This window comes from Erpetoichthys calabaricus, chromosome 11 (genome assembly GCF_900747795.2).
Source record: "Erpetoichthys calabaricus chromosome 11, fErpCal1.3, whole genome shotgun sequence".
Lineage (NCBI taxonomy): Eukaryota > Metazoa > Chordata > Cladistia > Polypteriformes > Polypteridae > Erpetoichthys > Erpetoichthys calabaricus.
In genome coordinates this window covers 146735925-146751420 of record NC_041404.2, presented here as the reverse complement: position 1 = coordinate 146751420, position 15496 = coordinate 146735925, and the positions used below count along the sequence as shown (strand labels likewise).

General features: G+C 41.4%; 1 protein-coding gene across 1 annotated transcript in view; it reads left to right on the top strand.

Annotated features, from left to right (window-relative positions):
• The first annotated feature begins 2955 nt into the window (after positions 1–2955).
• The window catches only part of amdhd2 (amidohydrolase domain containing 2), a 35175-nt gene continuing 22634 nt past the window's right edge, over positions 2956–15496 (top strand). Inside the window, exons 1-5 of the mRNA XM_028814280.2 lie at positions 2956–3072; positions 6982–7085; positions 9116–9252; positions 9449–9588; positions 13419–13473. Coding sequence (XP_028670113.2) covers positions 7003–7085; positions 9116–9252; positions 9449–9588; positions 13419–13473 — 415 coding nt within the window. The 5' untranslated portion in view covers positions 2956–3072; positions 6982–7002. The remainder of the gene's footprint in view (positions 3073–6981; positions 7086–9115; positions 9253–9448; positions 9589–13418; positions 13474–15496) is intronic.

Below are 15496 nucleotides of genomic sequence, written 5' to 3'. Positions count from 1 at the left end.
TTTGAGAGTTGCTTTGAGGATTCCATGCTGTCCCTCTTCAGAGGAGAGTCAAAGGGAAGCACAACTTGCAATTGACCACCTTAAATACCTTTATATCTCATGATTGGACACACCTGTCTATGAAGTTCAAGGCTTAATGAGCTCATCCAACCAATTTGGTGTTGTAAGTAATCAGCACTGAGCAGTGACAGGCATTCAAATCAGCAAAATGACAAGGGGACCCACATTTGTGCACAGCCAGTTTTTCACATTTGATTTAATTTCGTACGATTAAATACTGCGTCACTAAAAATCTTTGTTCGGAAAACACCCCAGTACTCCTAGGAAATGAAAGACATACCACTGTTATCTTTTTTGTTGAAAGTACAGCCAATCATTATGCAGGCTGAGAGGGGTTCCCAAACTTTTTCATAGGACTGTATATAGCGCATTTCTCACTACTCAAAGCACTTCAGTGAGTGGGGAGCCACTTCAGTCACCACTAATGTGTAGTATCCACCTGGATGATGTGACAGCAGCCATTTTGATGGATTGTGGCCTCAGACGTCTTCTTCTTTTTCATCCACAGACCGGAGGTTGAGTCCTGAGATGACTTCTGATGTCACTTCTGGGTTTCGCCTGGAGGTCCTGCCACATCCACCTATTTAAAAACTGACGGAGTCAGATATCAACATTCACTTGTGAACCTTCCTAAACCATTTCTAAAGCTCCCATGAGCACCATAATTGAAAAATGGGGGCAGTTTGGAAGAGTTGGTTGCCTGGCAGAAACTGAGTAATTGGGCAAGAAGGGCCTTGGTCAAGGGAGGTGACCAAGAACCCATTGGTCACTCAAACAGAGCTTCAGCAGTCCCTTGCTGAGATGGGAGGACCTTTTGGAAAGACAACCATTACAGCAGCATTCCATCAGTCAGGTGTTTATGGTAGACTGAAGCCACTCTTGTACAAAAGGCATTGACCACTCTCTTCTAGCTTGCCAAATGGCATTTAAAGGGTTCTGGCCTGATAAGATAAAAATTGCATTCTTTGGTCAGAACTCCAAGCGCTATAACTAGTGAGGACCATGCACTGCTCATCATCTCTACAGTGAAGCCTGGCGGCTTAAGCATCATGCAGTGATGGTGCAGGGACAGGAAGACCAGTCAGAATCAAGGGAGGGATGAAAATAGTCAAAACTGAAGAAGTAAACCTGCTCCAGAGTGCACGCTATATCAGTTTTGGCAACAGTCCACCTTTCAGCATGACAATGACCCAAAGACTACACTGGAATGGCTTTGGGACAAGTCTCTGATTGTCCTTAGGTGGTCCAGCCAAAGTCCAGACTGAAACCCAATAGAAGATCTGTGGGGAGACCTGAAGATGGTAGTTTACAGACGCTTCCCCTCCGATCTAATGGAGCTTGACAGGATCTGCCAGGAAGAATGGCATTAACTTATGAAATTCAGGTGAGCAAAGCTTGTAGAGACGTACCCAAGGAGACCTGAAGCTGGAATTGCTGCTCAAAGGGCTTTTACAAAGTACCGAAGAATGGGTCTGAATACTTATATGAAGGAGAGATTTCAGTTTTGGATATTTAATAAATTTGCAAACCTTTCTGAAAAAAAAAAACGTTTTCACTTTGACATTATGGGTTATTAAGTGTAGATTGATAGGTGAACATGGCAAATGTGTCCGTTTACAACTAAATCTACAACAAAATGAAGTGTGCAGAATGTGAAGCGGTCTGAAGACTTTCTGAGTCCACTGTCCACCTATGAAGGTTTCCCTTTCTCACTTTCCTTCTTTTCTGGGTGCTCGGTGCAGGTTTGGTGGGCTGCCCCAATATGAGTGAGTGGGCCCTGTAATGAAGTGGTACCACACCCAGAGATTGTTCAAATTAAAACAAATCAAAGCAAAATTGTACTTGTCACAAACAAATTATACATGGGCGGCACGGTGGCACAGTGGTTAGCGATGCTGCCTCGCAATTAGGAGACCTGGGTTCACTTCCCGGGTCCTCCCTGCGTGGAGTTTGCATGTTCTCCCCGTGTCTGCGTGGGTTTCCTCCCACAGTTCAAAGACATGCAGGTTAGGTGCATTGGCGATTCTAAATTGTGTGTGTGCTTGGTGTGTGTGTGTGTGTGTCCTGCGGTGGGCTGGTGCCCTGCCCGGGGTTTGTTTCCTGCCTTGCGCCCTGTGTTGGCTCCAGCAGACCCTCGTGACCCTGCAGTTGGGATAAAGCGGGTTGGATAATGGATGGATGGAAATTATACATACAGTACAATATGTAGTGAAATACTGCCTTGTGTTTTACTTCTTGTAATCATCCATCCATCCATTATCCAACCCACTGAATCCGAACACAGGGTCACGGGGGTCTGCTGGAGCCAATCCCAGCCAACACAGGGCACAAGGCAGGAACCAATCCCAGGCAGGGTGCCAACCCACCGCAGCTTCTTGTAATCATGTAGTGAAATTATTAGCATTGTAAAGTGGATTAATGTTTTGGCTCACAAGATACTTCATTTTGTAACCTAAAAGAGGCTGTGCGCTAAAAGTGGAATACAGCAAGCATGACAGAAAAGTAGACAAAAGTTGTTATTATAAAATGAAGAATATCGGCAAAACATGTATTACTTAAAAATCTATCAGGTCAGTATGACATTTGAGGAGTCAGTGCCTGTCACAAAGCACATAGGAGAATTTGGCCCAGAGTTGCCCTGCAGTGCCTGGTGTCTCCAAGAATCACTCGCTTCAGTCCTAAGAAGAGTAATGGAATATCAGAAGCCCAGAAAAAGCAAGGAGATAGAATGACTCCATGTTGGCCAGAATGTAGACATGGTCCTCAATACAGCAGCCGTAGGAAATTCTCCCAGATGATTCCCGTTGATTGTTGCCTTGTTTGGCACAGTGAAATAACACGGCAAATTTTGCATTCGAACTGAGACGCAAGTGACCTTACCAAGATGGCGAAGATAATGTGCCAAAAAGCGGAAGCGGTATAGGTCGCCTGACTCGCCTTGTCACATGACTTCGTGTTCACCGTTTGAGCGGATGGTTGCTCGAGAGTTTCGGCGCTGCGTTATGAGAAGCGGTAGGTGTAAGATGATGGCTTGTGAATCAGTTGTGACAAGTTTGGAAACGCTGTCAGGCTTGTTCGTTTTTTGTTTTTTTTATGTTTTGTAAAAGATTTGTTTTGCTGTCTATGTTTGCCTGATACGAAAGTTCCTTGTGGGAGCGAAGACTTGACAATGAACTTTGGTCAAATACCCGTGAACAGTCAATTAGCACGAGAAAGATTTAAAGAAGTGTGTGTGTGTGTGTGTGTGTGTGTGTGTGTGTGTGTGTGTGTGTGTGTGTGTGTGTGTGTGTGTGTGTGTGTGTGTGTTGTTATTACGCTTTCTTTTTAAATGGACGTCTCTTCAGGGTACCGTAGCTCCTCGAGTTTGATCCAAAACTCACATACTGTCGCCTCTTTGCGACCTGTTTCAGAGATCGGTATTCCATCATGCCCGATTCATACATACATACAGACATACATTTTCCAACCCGCTGAATCCGAACACAGGGTCACGGGGGTCTACTGAAGCCAATCTCAGCCAACACAGGGTACAAGGCAGGAGGATGTGCCCGATTAATGTGCTCTAAAATACGGTCGTTAAAAATCCATGAAATGACCCAATGTACAGTTCTTCATTGAAGCATCAGCACTTCATACCATCAAATCCGACTATACTCCTCGTCATCTTTTTGTGTAGATGATAATCATTAATGTTTCAAATGTCACAATTGTTTTACAGTGTTTAATAACTGTATACTAAGCTTGCTTATATATTTAATAAGAAATGCAAATGTGTATAAACATTTATATAGTGTAGATATTTATACATCCATCCATTTTCTTGATGTGCTTATCCAGGACATGGCCTCTAAGTAGCTGGAGCAAACCAAGCAGCCATCAGCTGCATCAGGGACAGTTTAGCAACACCAGATCTCCTTACCTGCCTGCCTCTGCTTTTAAACAGTATTTTGATATACAGTGGATATAAATGAGATGAGAGCATGAGTATCTTATTCTGAAAATACAAATAGGGCACAGACTGAGGAAACATTTAAACAGCTGATCAACTTCAGAATTTGTCATGAGGAACAGCTTGATGATTGAGCAATGGAGCAGAATAAGAGGCACTGTGGCTGCTGTAGGAAAAGCCAGGAAATCCTTTGCTCTAGAAAATGTCTGAAGGTCTGCTTTGCTGTCGGGTTATGTCAATGTGCCCCTAAAACTGGAAATATGTTTAAGGATATTTAGCTGTGAGAACATGGCTACATTTGATCATAACAGAGATTTATGCTTCTAACACGTAACAAGAAACATCCTGTAACCACAGTTTGTGCACATCCATGAGAAGATGAGAGCACTCGCTAAGAGCTACAAGGTCTGTTAGATGCTCACAGCCAGTTTTTCCAGACGCTAACATGTAGTAAAGGCTTTGTATTTGTTAGCCTGAACAATGTCATTTACAAAACTCAAAAGACACAGGTGTAAAAAATAACTTGGAAAATGGCCTCACCCTTTTGATTTTTGTATGGGAGAAACCATGAATGAGCAGTTACTTGTGCCTTAGGAGTTTAGATCAGTTGCCCCCCACCACTGATAAATGAAATACATTTTTTATTATTACAGATAGATTTATAGACATGGTGGCTCACTGGCTTACGTTCCTGCCCCACACCTACAAAGATGCAGCTTTATTTCTGGTCTGTACCACAACTGCTCGTTCTTCCTGTGTCCGCTTGTGATTCTTGCTGGTATTTAGGTAATTGGAAAATCCATATTGTAACAGTATGTCTTTTTAATGTGTTCCATATATCTTTTAAAGTGTTTCTTCATGTCGCCAGTGGTCAAAGATGTTTTAATGCTGATAATGGAGCTGCCAACCCGTGTAATTGGGTCATTTTCTCATCTGCACTCTCAGTTTTTGATTTCCCTTTTAGGTGTGTTATTATGCGGGTGCACCTACTGTCATCGTCTTGTATGTCTGTCTGCATGTAATCACACAGCTCAGAGTGGTTCAAACTGTTTGAAATATGCTACAGGTGTTCTTCAAATTAAATTTTCTTTGAGATATCTCAAATAGAGCATGCCATACACATTTTTGAAATGTAATCCTTTAAAAGCACTGGCTAATTTGCAACCTCGAATACAGTTGGCCCTTGCGATTCACAGCTTTACGATTTGTGGATCCCAATATTTCCAGGTTTGTAATCAATAATTAAATGGAAATTATTTCATGAGTAGTAAACAATAGATGATGTCATTTGCACAGGTCTGTGCGTTTTAATTAAAGACAGGACTCTTGACCAATGAATGAAGAGGAGAGTCAGATCTTCAAGTCACATGCACAGCATTGTGGGAATGACAACTTTCCTGTTTACTATGAATACAGTTTTTACAGTATGTTAATAATATTGTAGCAATTAATGCACACATGTTGCACGTTCTGACCATACGAATGGATGTCGGACATGTGGAAAAAGCCTGCATGAGTGACGTGAGAAGTGCTTTTCTTTTTTACTTGGATGTTTTTCGCATCGTTTACTGTTGTCCAGAATTAGTCACGTCGGGTGCCATTGACTTTCTTTACAAAAAACATGAGATTAGGAATTTTTCTCAGCCACCCCCTACAAACTACATAGGGTACGTAATCTTTAAGAAAAAAATACCATGTTTAGGTGGAGTTTTCCATTAACGAGTTGACAGTAAGACATATCGAGAGAGAAAGAGCAGGAAATCTGTGAAGCCTTTGCTGCGGCCACACCAGTGGGTGTGAGGACCAGTACGGCTCGCCATACCATCATTACGTGTTGTTTTACTGTTTTATATTTCTAGCTATTGTATTGCCTAGAATTTGGTGAACAATCAATCATATGTTGTTGGTCAGCGTTGTGGTCAACAGGACATTAATGGGAGGTGTGGTGGGGAAGGGGGAGGCCAAAATGTATCCATGAGGGTCCTGTGCCCCTAACCCCTGCCAATCACTATTGATAACTGTACTTCTAAATTTACCTTGAGGTTATTTCAACTTGTATATTTTGTACATCTTCCTTTTACTTCTCCAATAGACGCTGCTAATGACAGAACAGATTCCAGCACAACTTAGTGAAATTCAAGCCGTGCCATGCATGTGGCAGGGAACTCGCTGTCCCTTCAGCTGGCCATGTGAACCTCTGCCACACCAACTCCGTCTGATCTCCTGCTGCCTGCAGTTGTACCTATGAGTGAAATGACCTTTGTGACTGTAAAATTAAAGAGGGCAAGAAAGGAAAGCAAAGTCACTTAACTTACCAACAAGTGAATGGAGGACAAAATGGGCTCTCAAAGCACGGCTCAGTAAGCCATTAGGCGTGCAGTCAATAATCAAGTCCTCCATGTTTGCGTTACGCTAAAAACAAACTCACAGCTGAATTTTCTGCAGATCATAATGATTGAATAATAAGGATTTCTCTGACTTTCTCATTTTCTTGGGGAGGCGACACGTTCCGGTGTAGCTTGAGACTTCAATGGGGACTCCATCAGGTACTTCTGTCTAAAAGTCTATGAAGGCTCTAAGCAATGGCAACTGCAATTCGTCAAAGACCCCTGCAATCAAATGCAATTTCGACATCACTTGAGTTGGAGGCTGGCGTCTTCAGAAGCTGAACCAGCCCCCGCGGTCCTATTTGAGCTTTGATTATCATAAACTGCTGTTAAGAAATTGTATTATATGTTCTGTACTACTGCATGTAATTCCGCTCTATTATCAATGTTATTCCTAAATTGTTACAAAAATATTTACTGTGATGAAGTAAGCAAACAAAACAAGGAAGTGCTCCAACTTTCAGAACATTTGACTAAGTCCTCAGATGCACCGGGATGTTACGCCACACATTCATTTTCTAATTTCCAATTGGTGTGCAGCATGTACTGTTTGTCCTGAAGTTTTACTTTTCCTCTTTGCTGCAGGTCTAAACCTGGAGCGGGATAATGCCGTCGAATAAATCTGTGTCTGATGCTCCGATTACACAGTTTGTAAACTGTAAGATCCTGAAAGATCACAAACTGCAAAAGTAAGTTCTGACAAATCATCGCTTCTACTAAATTTTTGATGTTCGCAGATCAAATTCGGTTCTGCTTCACCGTTCATTCAAGAGCAGCAGCATTTGCCTTTGTGCCCAGTTCTTCTCATTCTTCTGACTACAGTCTTACTTACCGTGTAAACTTTTTTTAAAGGAACACTCCTTTAGGAATAAAGGAATACTTTGTTTTTACTTACCCTGTGTAGTTTATAGTGACAGCCAAAAAAAAATGTTTAATCTCATGTTTTCGTGGGGAGGTGGGAAAGAAATTTTCTGACGGAACGCACATCTATGGAGACCAAGGCTGAACCACAGGCAACAATATAAAAACATCCTTTCCATCCTCTCAAATGTACGCAGTTTTTAATGTTTGGAAAACATTCTGGATTAGATCTGTATATAGACAATATTTTCACTACCTTCAAATTAGAAACTCTGTCAAACAAAACCTACCCAATTTCCCTCACCTTCCACCTACCACGATTCCGGAAGAAATATTGATCAGTCTTGAGGACTCGGACAGCATCTCCATAATATATAAAAACATTTTACAGTCCCTTCCTTTCAAAGATCCCAGAGTACATTGGGAAAAGGATCTCTCACTCAACATCTCAGAAAAGGAGTAGAAGCTAGCCACGCACAAAATTCACTCGAGCTCCATATGCGCAAAGCATACAATTATTCTTAAATTTAAAATTATATATCAAGTGCATCTGTCTCGTTTAAAATTGTCCAAAATGTTTCCAGGACGAGAGCCAACCTGCAAACATTGCAATCGAGCTGCAGCCTCATTGGGCCACATGCAGCAAATTAACATCATTCTGGACCTAAATCTTTAAATGCCTGTCAGACAGCCTTGGAGTCACAATCGCTCCTAATCCACTAACAGCTGTGTTTGATGGACCCCCATATGGGCTTAAACTGGAGAAGGACAAGCAAACTGTAATTGCCTTTACTTCACTATTAGCACATAGACTTATCTTGCTAAATGTAAGAATCCAAACACACCTCTTTTAAGTCAGTGGGTAACTGATGTTATATACTACTAGGGTGTTTACCCCCTGCTCGCTTCGCTCCCCAACCCCACCCGGCCTGCGCTATGTGCCAGCCACTTCACGTCTCTGCCGCTCGCATTGTGAAGAGGGGGGCTGATCGCACCCCAAGGAGACGCAGTTGCTTCTCTGAAACCCCCTCTTAAATGGTGATACAATGGGAAACAAATGCAGTTTTTTTTTTTTTTTTTTTTACCTCCTCTTTGCTCGATCAGCTGCTGGCTTTCTGCTGCTGCTTGATGTACATCTTGCGCGGCACTTAGAACATTTAAAGCCTGTACAGCAGCAGTTACACAATTTTAAAATAAATACTTGCTTAAAATCTGAGTAGTGCATGCATGCACAGGAAACTCATAAGAACATAAAGTTAACAAATGAGAGGAGGCCACTCAGTCCATCAGGCGCATTGATTCAGCTAAGAGCTAAGCTGTCCCAATATCTCATCCAGATAACTTCTCAAGGGTGGTCAAGGTTTCTTCTTCTTCAACACCATGGCTTAGTAGTTTCCTCCAGATTCCAAAACTGTTTGAGTTAAAAAGTGCCTCCTGGCTTCAGTCCAAAATGCACTTCCCATCGATTTTCACTGCTGTTCACAAGGGAGCAGCTTTTGAATTGAACACAGGACTCTTGACCAGTGAGTGAGAGGGAGAGGCGGGGCTTGAATTCAGACACTTCAGGCCCGTATGCATGCACTACTCTGAGTTTCCTTATTTACTTAACAATATTTTAGTAAAAAATGATTGTGTTTCGCCTGTTATGAGCATACAGCAGGATGCCTGATGTGGATTATGTGACATGAGTAACAAGAATTTTTTTGCACAAATTTTTTTTTTATCATTTGCTGTGCTTGGTGTCCGTAGATTTAATATCTTCTGAACACTCTATGGCTAAACAATGCGTCATTCTCCTTGTTTTTTTTTTTCTTCTTCTGAATATGTCATCTCATTGTTTGTTTCTTTTGCGTATCAGAGAGGATCTCTGGGTCCGTGAAGGGGTCATCTTGAACCCAGAGAAGCTGTTTTTTGACGAGAAAGGCTCTGCAGACATCCAGGTTGACTGCCAGGGTAGCATAATTGCTCCTGGTTTCATTGATGTCCAGATAAATGGTGAGCCATTATGAAGCATTCTTACGAGCAGGACATCGTGATGATGTTCTGAAACATCATACTGTTGCCTTTACTTTACTACTGCATTTTATTTCCATTTTTAGTTTGATGTCTTTGTGTGAATGCATTGCCTTACTCTAAAAAGATGTAGGTTGACTTTTAACTTTGTAACACCCTGTTCTGCTTTGATCACTAGGAGGTTATGGGATAGATTTTTCTCTAGCAACAGATGATGTGAAAGGAGGAGTCACACTAGTCGCAAAGAAAGTACTTGAGCATGGTGTTACCTCATTTTGTCCAACCTTAGTCACCTCTCCACCTGACATCTACCACAAGGTGAGTCAAACTTACTCAGTAACCATCTAGAGCGATGGTCCCCAAATGCGGTCCTGGGGGCCTGCTTTGGCTGCAGGTTTTTCTTACAACCAACTTCTATTTTTAATTGGACTTTTAGCCTAATTAAGTGAGCTGTTATTTTTCATTTTACTTTATTTTTTTGATTTTGATATTAATCCCTGGAGGAGAAATGTCTGATCCTGCACTCTGACCTCCAAAGGTCACTGTACAGCGCCCCCTAGAGCAACTTTCAGGTTTTAATGGGATTAAAAACCCAAATATGAAATTCAGGGTGTAAATATTGTTAAAGACTGAAAAAATAAACACTACATAATCAACTGTTTAGTATATCTTAATAAAAATGTACCAAATTTAGTTTTCTAATGTCTACATTAACCTCAAACACAGCAATGAGAGTGGTGGCTCAGAGGTGAAGGATCTGTGTTTGTGTCTGGAAGATTGTTGGATCAAATCCTGTTACTGCAAGATGTGATCCTACTCTGAGGGATCCTTGAGCTACTACATTATGAAGCTCAGAGAGCTAGCAAGGCAGCCCCAAGGTAACGAGTCGGAGGAAGAAAGCGACTCTGTTGCCAAAGTTAAACCGCAGAGAAAAGAGAAACTCTTACACAAGCGAGACAAGCACATCGGTAAAACGGTATTCCTTTTACTTTTATTCCCGCTGCTCATACACAAGCGAGGCAGGCACGTCAGCACAACGAAACCTAGGAGAGAGACGCCCAGAGTTGTTCCTTTCAATTACCTGACATCTCTACAGTTCAATTTTGTTTTTGACGATTTCAATAGTTTCTAGGACTCCGGACTTTTTACAGCACTGGCTTACACAGCTAGTATAACATAGTAAAGTGAGTATATATTGATAAAGAAAGAAATGAACAAACTCCAAACAATATATATATATATCAATCATACCCCAACATAACATTCAACCCCAAAAGTGTCCGGCGGAAAGTAATAATAAAAAGAAAAAGTGCAGCACAAAGTTAATATACAATACAAACCCTCCCTTGACCCCACACTGAACACGAACTCAATAAGACACACAGAAAGTACGAAACACACATAAAAGTCCGGAAGATTTAACGGAAAATGGATAATGTTTATAAACCTGGATCAGCTGGAAAAATTGTCCTAAAATGAAAATGATAGCTTGCTCCTCTCCCCAAACAACAAGAAACAGTCTCACCGTGCTTATCCTCGGTACGTGGCATAATCCAGAACCCCAGGGTTTTTCGGTGCAAAGATGATGTTGTCGGGCGTTGAAAGTGACAGGTAGACAAAGGTGTGAATGATTTGAATTGCTGCTTTCTTCTGTCTCTGTACTGAATTGGCGGTCTAGTAGAACGGGATATTTTTTTTTTTTTCTTTCTGTCATTGCGTTTAAATAGCGAATGATCGAATGCAGGTGATGGGATTGACAGGACCAATTATAATGAGGGACCATGGTTCCACAGTGTTAACCTTCCCCTTTTGTTTCCAGGGGAGCATATTTACATACGCACAGACCACGTAAACAGGACAACACGCCGAAAGACGGGACTCAGCACAAAGTACATTTACGACGACATTAATCATGTAGCACTGCTACAACATCATTTATGTTGTCAGTCATTTTAGGGTCTGTGGTGATACTTTTGTACATGATGTGAAAACACAAGTGTGGACAGAGGTTTAAAAATGCTAATTTTAAAATTAAAATATAGTAGTGTGGATGTAGCCTCAGAAGCAGCTTTTTCTAAGCCATGAGCAATAAGAGACCTCTCATTCTCGGGTATGCAGGGACTTCCTGTAAACACTGCAAGCAGAGCTCTTCCTAGTGCCATCAGCGGAGCTTTCCCTATCTCAGGCTCTCATTATGTGCAATGCCACTACACTCCACCCATCCACTGTGCAAATGCTGCCGACTGTGCCAAGTGTTTTGTCAGGGAGTTGCACCACAGTCCTACACAGATTGCACATTTTGCACTGTGGTAACTGCCGGTGTAATTAGTGCGTTGTTACAGTCTTAGACATTCTAACCTTTCCTTGGCTCTTGTAAAATAAGGAATTAGTTAAAAAGAAATACACAGTTTCAGGTTTAAAATGAATATACACTTTATGGTTGGTATAGAAATAATAAGCTGTGATAAAAACTGAACTATTGTGCATAAGATGTTTAAGCAATTATGGCTTACCAATGTAATGTGCTGTCAAGAGAGTCCCTTGGGAAATGTTTAATTATAATGGAGTTATAGAAAGTCAAATGCAAGCACTCTTTTAAGAGAAAAATAATAGATTAAATTGACACTGATGCAGTAAAATAGCTGATGGCTGATAAACTGCTTGCTCACTGAATTAAACCCATAAAATATTCTATGCATATTTAACCATCCGCATGAAGTATAAATATTGGGACCTGTAAAGGTCATAACAGCACCCCACATTCCAGACACAAAGCCACTGACAGAGATCCTGGGTTCAAGCAAGGATTTTCTTTTGTAATGAAATAACTCTAAACTGGCTTCATTACGCAGTTCACACAGGCACAATATGATTTTCCTCTTCTTTGTCTTTTTCCTTCTACTGCTCTTCCTCCACTCCAACCAGGCAAGTTTTGTCTTGTCCTCCACACCCGACTCCAACTCTCCTGGGTGAAGCAGAGCAGCTTTCTTTATCCCACACCCTGAGTACAGTGCAAGCAACCCACTTCTGGGTCCGGTGGAACCTCTCTGCAATGAAGAACGCTCCTTCCCGCATCTCCCCCTGGCAGCTCCCAAGAAACCCAGCAGGGCCACCCATTGGGACTACAAATCCTGTGTAGCCCTGCAGGTGTGCACATGGGAGATCCACCAGAAGGATACTACCACATATCCCACTGGGGCAGCATATGGTCCCTGGGAGGCTACTTCCCTCCCTCTATCCATCTACTATCGTCCTGGCCAGGTAAGGGCCCATTCATCCCAGATGGGATACCAGTCAGTCCATGTCCTCTCTAACAATGTATTCTTTGCTCATTCAGCCTTCCACATGTAAAGCACAAATCCACAAGTGATGTCTTAATTCCCTTGCAAATTGTATCTCAACCAGGACTGTCTGCTATATTGATAAGAACTGACATGAACAGCTCTGTATTTAAATTGGGTATTTTTCATACCAGTGAAAGAAATACAACTCTAGATGCTAGTCTGAAGAATTGGAATCAACTAGGAAGCAGCGAGTCCATTACAACTGATTAACATAATAAAAATGGCTTCTCTAAAGAACTGAGACTGCCTCTGAATTCTGACATTGCATTGTACTTTTTCCTAAGCTAGGATTGATCCCACCACTCTTCCGGTGACTTTGTTTTAGGCAGTGTCCCTCAATCGGTCACCTAGCTCCTATGGAAACGTTCTCATGTCATTGGTATGTGCTGCCTGCGCCCTTTTAAATTTTGAGACATACATGCGACTGTGACCACTTGTGCATTTTTTTCATGCTCACAACAATATGTCTCACATAACACATTTTTATGATGTCTGCTGTTAAAAAATGAAAAAAGGATCCATAGTTACTCTTGGATTTGAATGAGAGAGAAGTTCCTACTTTGTAATCAGTAGGTTTAAGTTGAGAGACCAATTTTATTTTTTCCTCTACCAATGTTAAGTTGTTTCATAGTACTGATAATTCAAACATCTGAATACAGGATGAGCAAGCCTAAAGTATTGTAGGTGGTTGATTATAAACATCTGTTTCACCAGCCAAAGAAAAATTTATGTAAGACTTGCATAAAGCACAAAGGAAATTACAAGTGTTTTGATTTTGATTTTTCTGTTCTTTTATACTGGCAGGTGCTGCCTAAAATTCAGTTCACAGAAGGTGGGCCAACAGGAGCTGGCGTGCTTGGTAAGTACATTTTTCTTATATCTGTTGAAGGAATTTTAAAAAGAAAGGTAGATTTATTGTGTTCATAGCCAGCACTGGCAAACCTTATTGCACATTGTAAGTTGGGTAATTCTGAATAACCTTGGTAAGTTGTTCATGGTCCAGGGGTACTTGAGAAACATGTGAATGTGTAGTACATATATGGGATTTGTATGTTACACTAGCTGATCTTTGAGAAATTTCATTTAATTTAAAGGTTTACAATAGAAAATATTAAACTTTCTGGCTTCCTGAAGCCCATAGTAAACCTTTCAGTAAAGCCAGGTCTGATTTTTCTTCTCCCTAAGACCTCTTCTTAGGCTTTTGGCAGACTTCATTCAGCCTCCATACACTCTCTCAATTAGGTGCTCCTGTTACATGTTTTCCCTGTTTGCACAATATGTCACAATGCATCATGTTTTAACCTTCTCAGTGTTAACCCCAAGACTCTCAGGGGTTTGGAATTCTATGTAAATACGGTTAACCCCAAATGTCTATAGCTGTTGTAATGCAATGTCCAATGTTATGCCTGAGTAGTGTTTGGGACAATGTTCTACTGCCATCTGGTGCATAAAAATACTGAATATTTCTGTGTATTTCCACTCTATGTTAACTTGTCAATATTCAGAGCCTAAAACTAAAACACCATAGCATGGCAATGAAAACTTGTCACTGATTAAGAAAAGGGTTAGAATGAAAACCTGTAGCCACTGCGGCCCTCCAGGCCCAGAGTTCAATACCTCTGGTCTAGAAGATCATCTACAAGTTCAGAAGATTTCAAACAATGGCCAGCTTGTCCAGGCCAGACTGCCCCTGCAAATTCAGTCCAGGAGTAATACAATACAATTTATTTTTGTATAGCCCAAAATCACACAAGGATTGCAGCAAGGAGCTTTAACAGGCCCTGTTTTTTGACAGTCCCCCAACCTTGACTCTCTAAGAAGACAAGAGAAAACTCCCAAAAAACCTTTTATTGGCAAAAAAATGGAAGAAATCTTGGGGAAAGACAATTCAGAGAGAGACCTCTTCCCAGGTAGGTTGGGCATGCAGTGGGTGTCAAAGAAAGGGGTTTAATACAACACAATACACAGAACAGAATACAAGTAATCCTCAATACAATAGTAATAGTACAAGTACAGAGCAAAATTCAAGAGTAGATTATATCCCATAATAGGATTCTGATTTATTCAGAGTCCTGGAGACCTTGGCCATCAAACTGCCTCCCCTATGCTGGCCATTCCAAAGTTGAGTCAGTGCTGGGCTGGCCAATCTGATGAAAGGACCCTTCTAGCCAACGATTCCTGCGATGCTTCGTCAGAGATGACTTTTCCTTAGGCAGGCAAACAATTTGGCACTAGGGCAGTGTCACCAAGTGCCACATTTGGGTACTGAGAAGAGAAGCAGAATAGGTGAAGGTTAGTAACAAATTATAACTATCATTATTGCATCTATTTTAATGCTAATAACCAACAACAGAGATGCAGTATGCACAGTTAATCAGCAGCTCTAGTCAGGGTGTGCTAAACTGAAGTAGTAAGTCATCAGCTGAGATTTGAAAGATGAGACTGAAGGGACATCTCTTATAGTAGCAGGCGAAAGCAGAACGCAAGATGCCAAAAGACGTCTCTGAGTAGCCCAGAAGTTCATCTCAGGACCTTCAGGTACTGTAGCATTTACCACTGTTGATATCAAAGTGTCCCAGTCTACCACAAGAAAGAGGCTGCACAAATTAGATCTACAGTACATGGGCAGTGTGCCAGGAGGACATTTTTGCTCTCCAGAAAGATCAGGGCACAAAATTTACCCATGAACCCCTAGGCAAAGACCAAGACTTCTGGAACAATGAATCCAATAAAGACATCACAGAATACAACCTGAATTCTTCTTTGTACTAAGGGGTGCTTGAAGATAATATGAGACCATATGTCAGAAGATTGAAGCTCAACCAAAAGTGGACCTTGTAACATGACAATGACCTTAAACAATCTAGTAAATCCACCAAGAA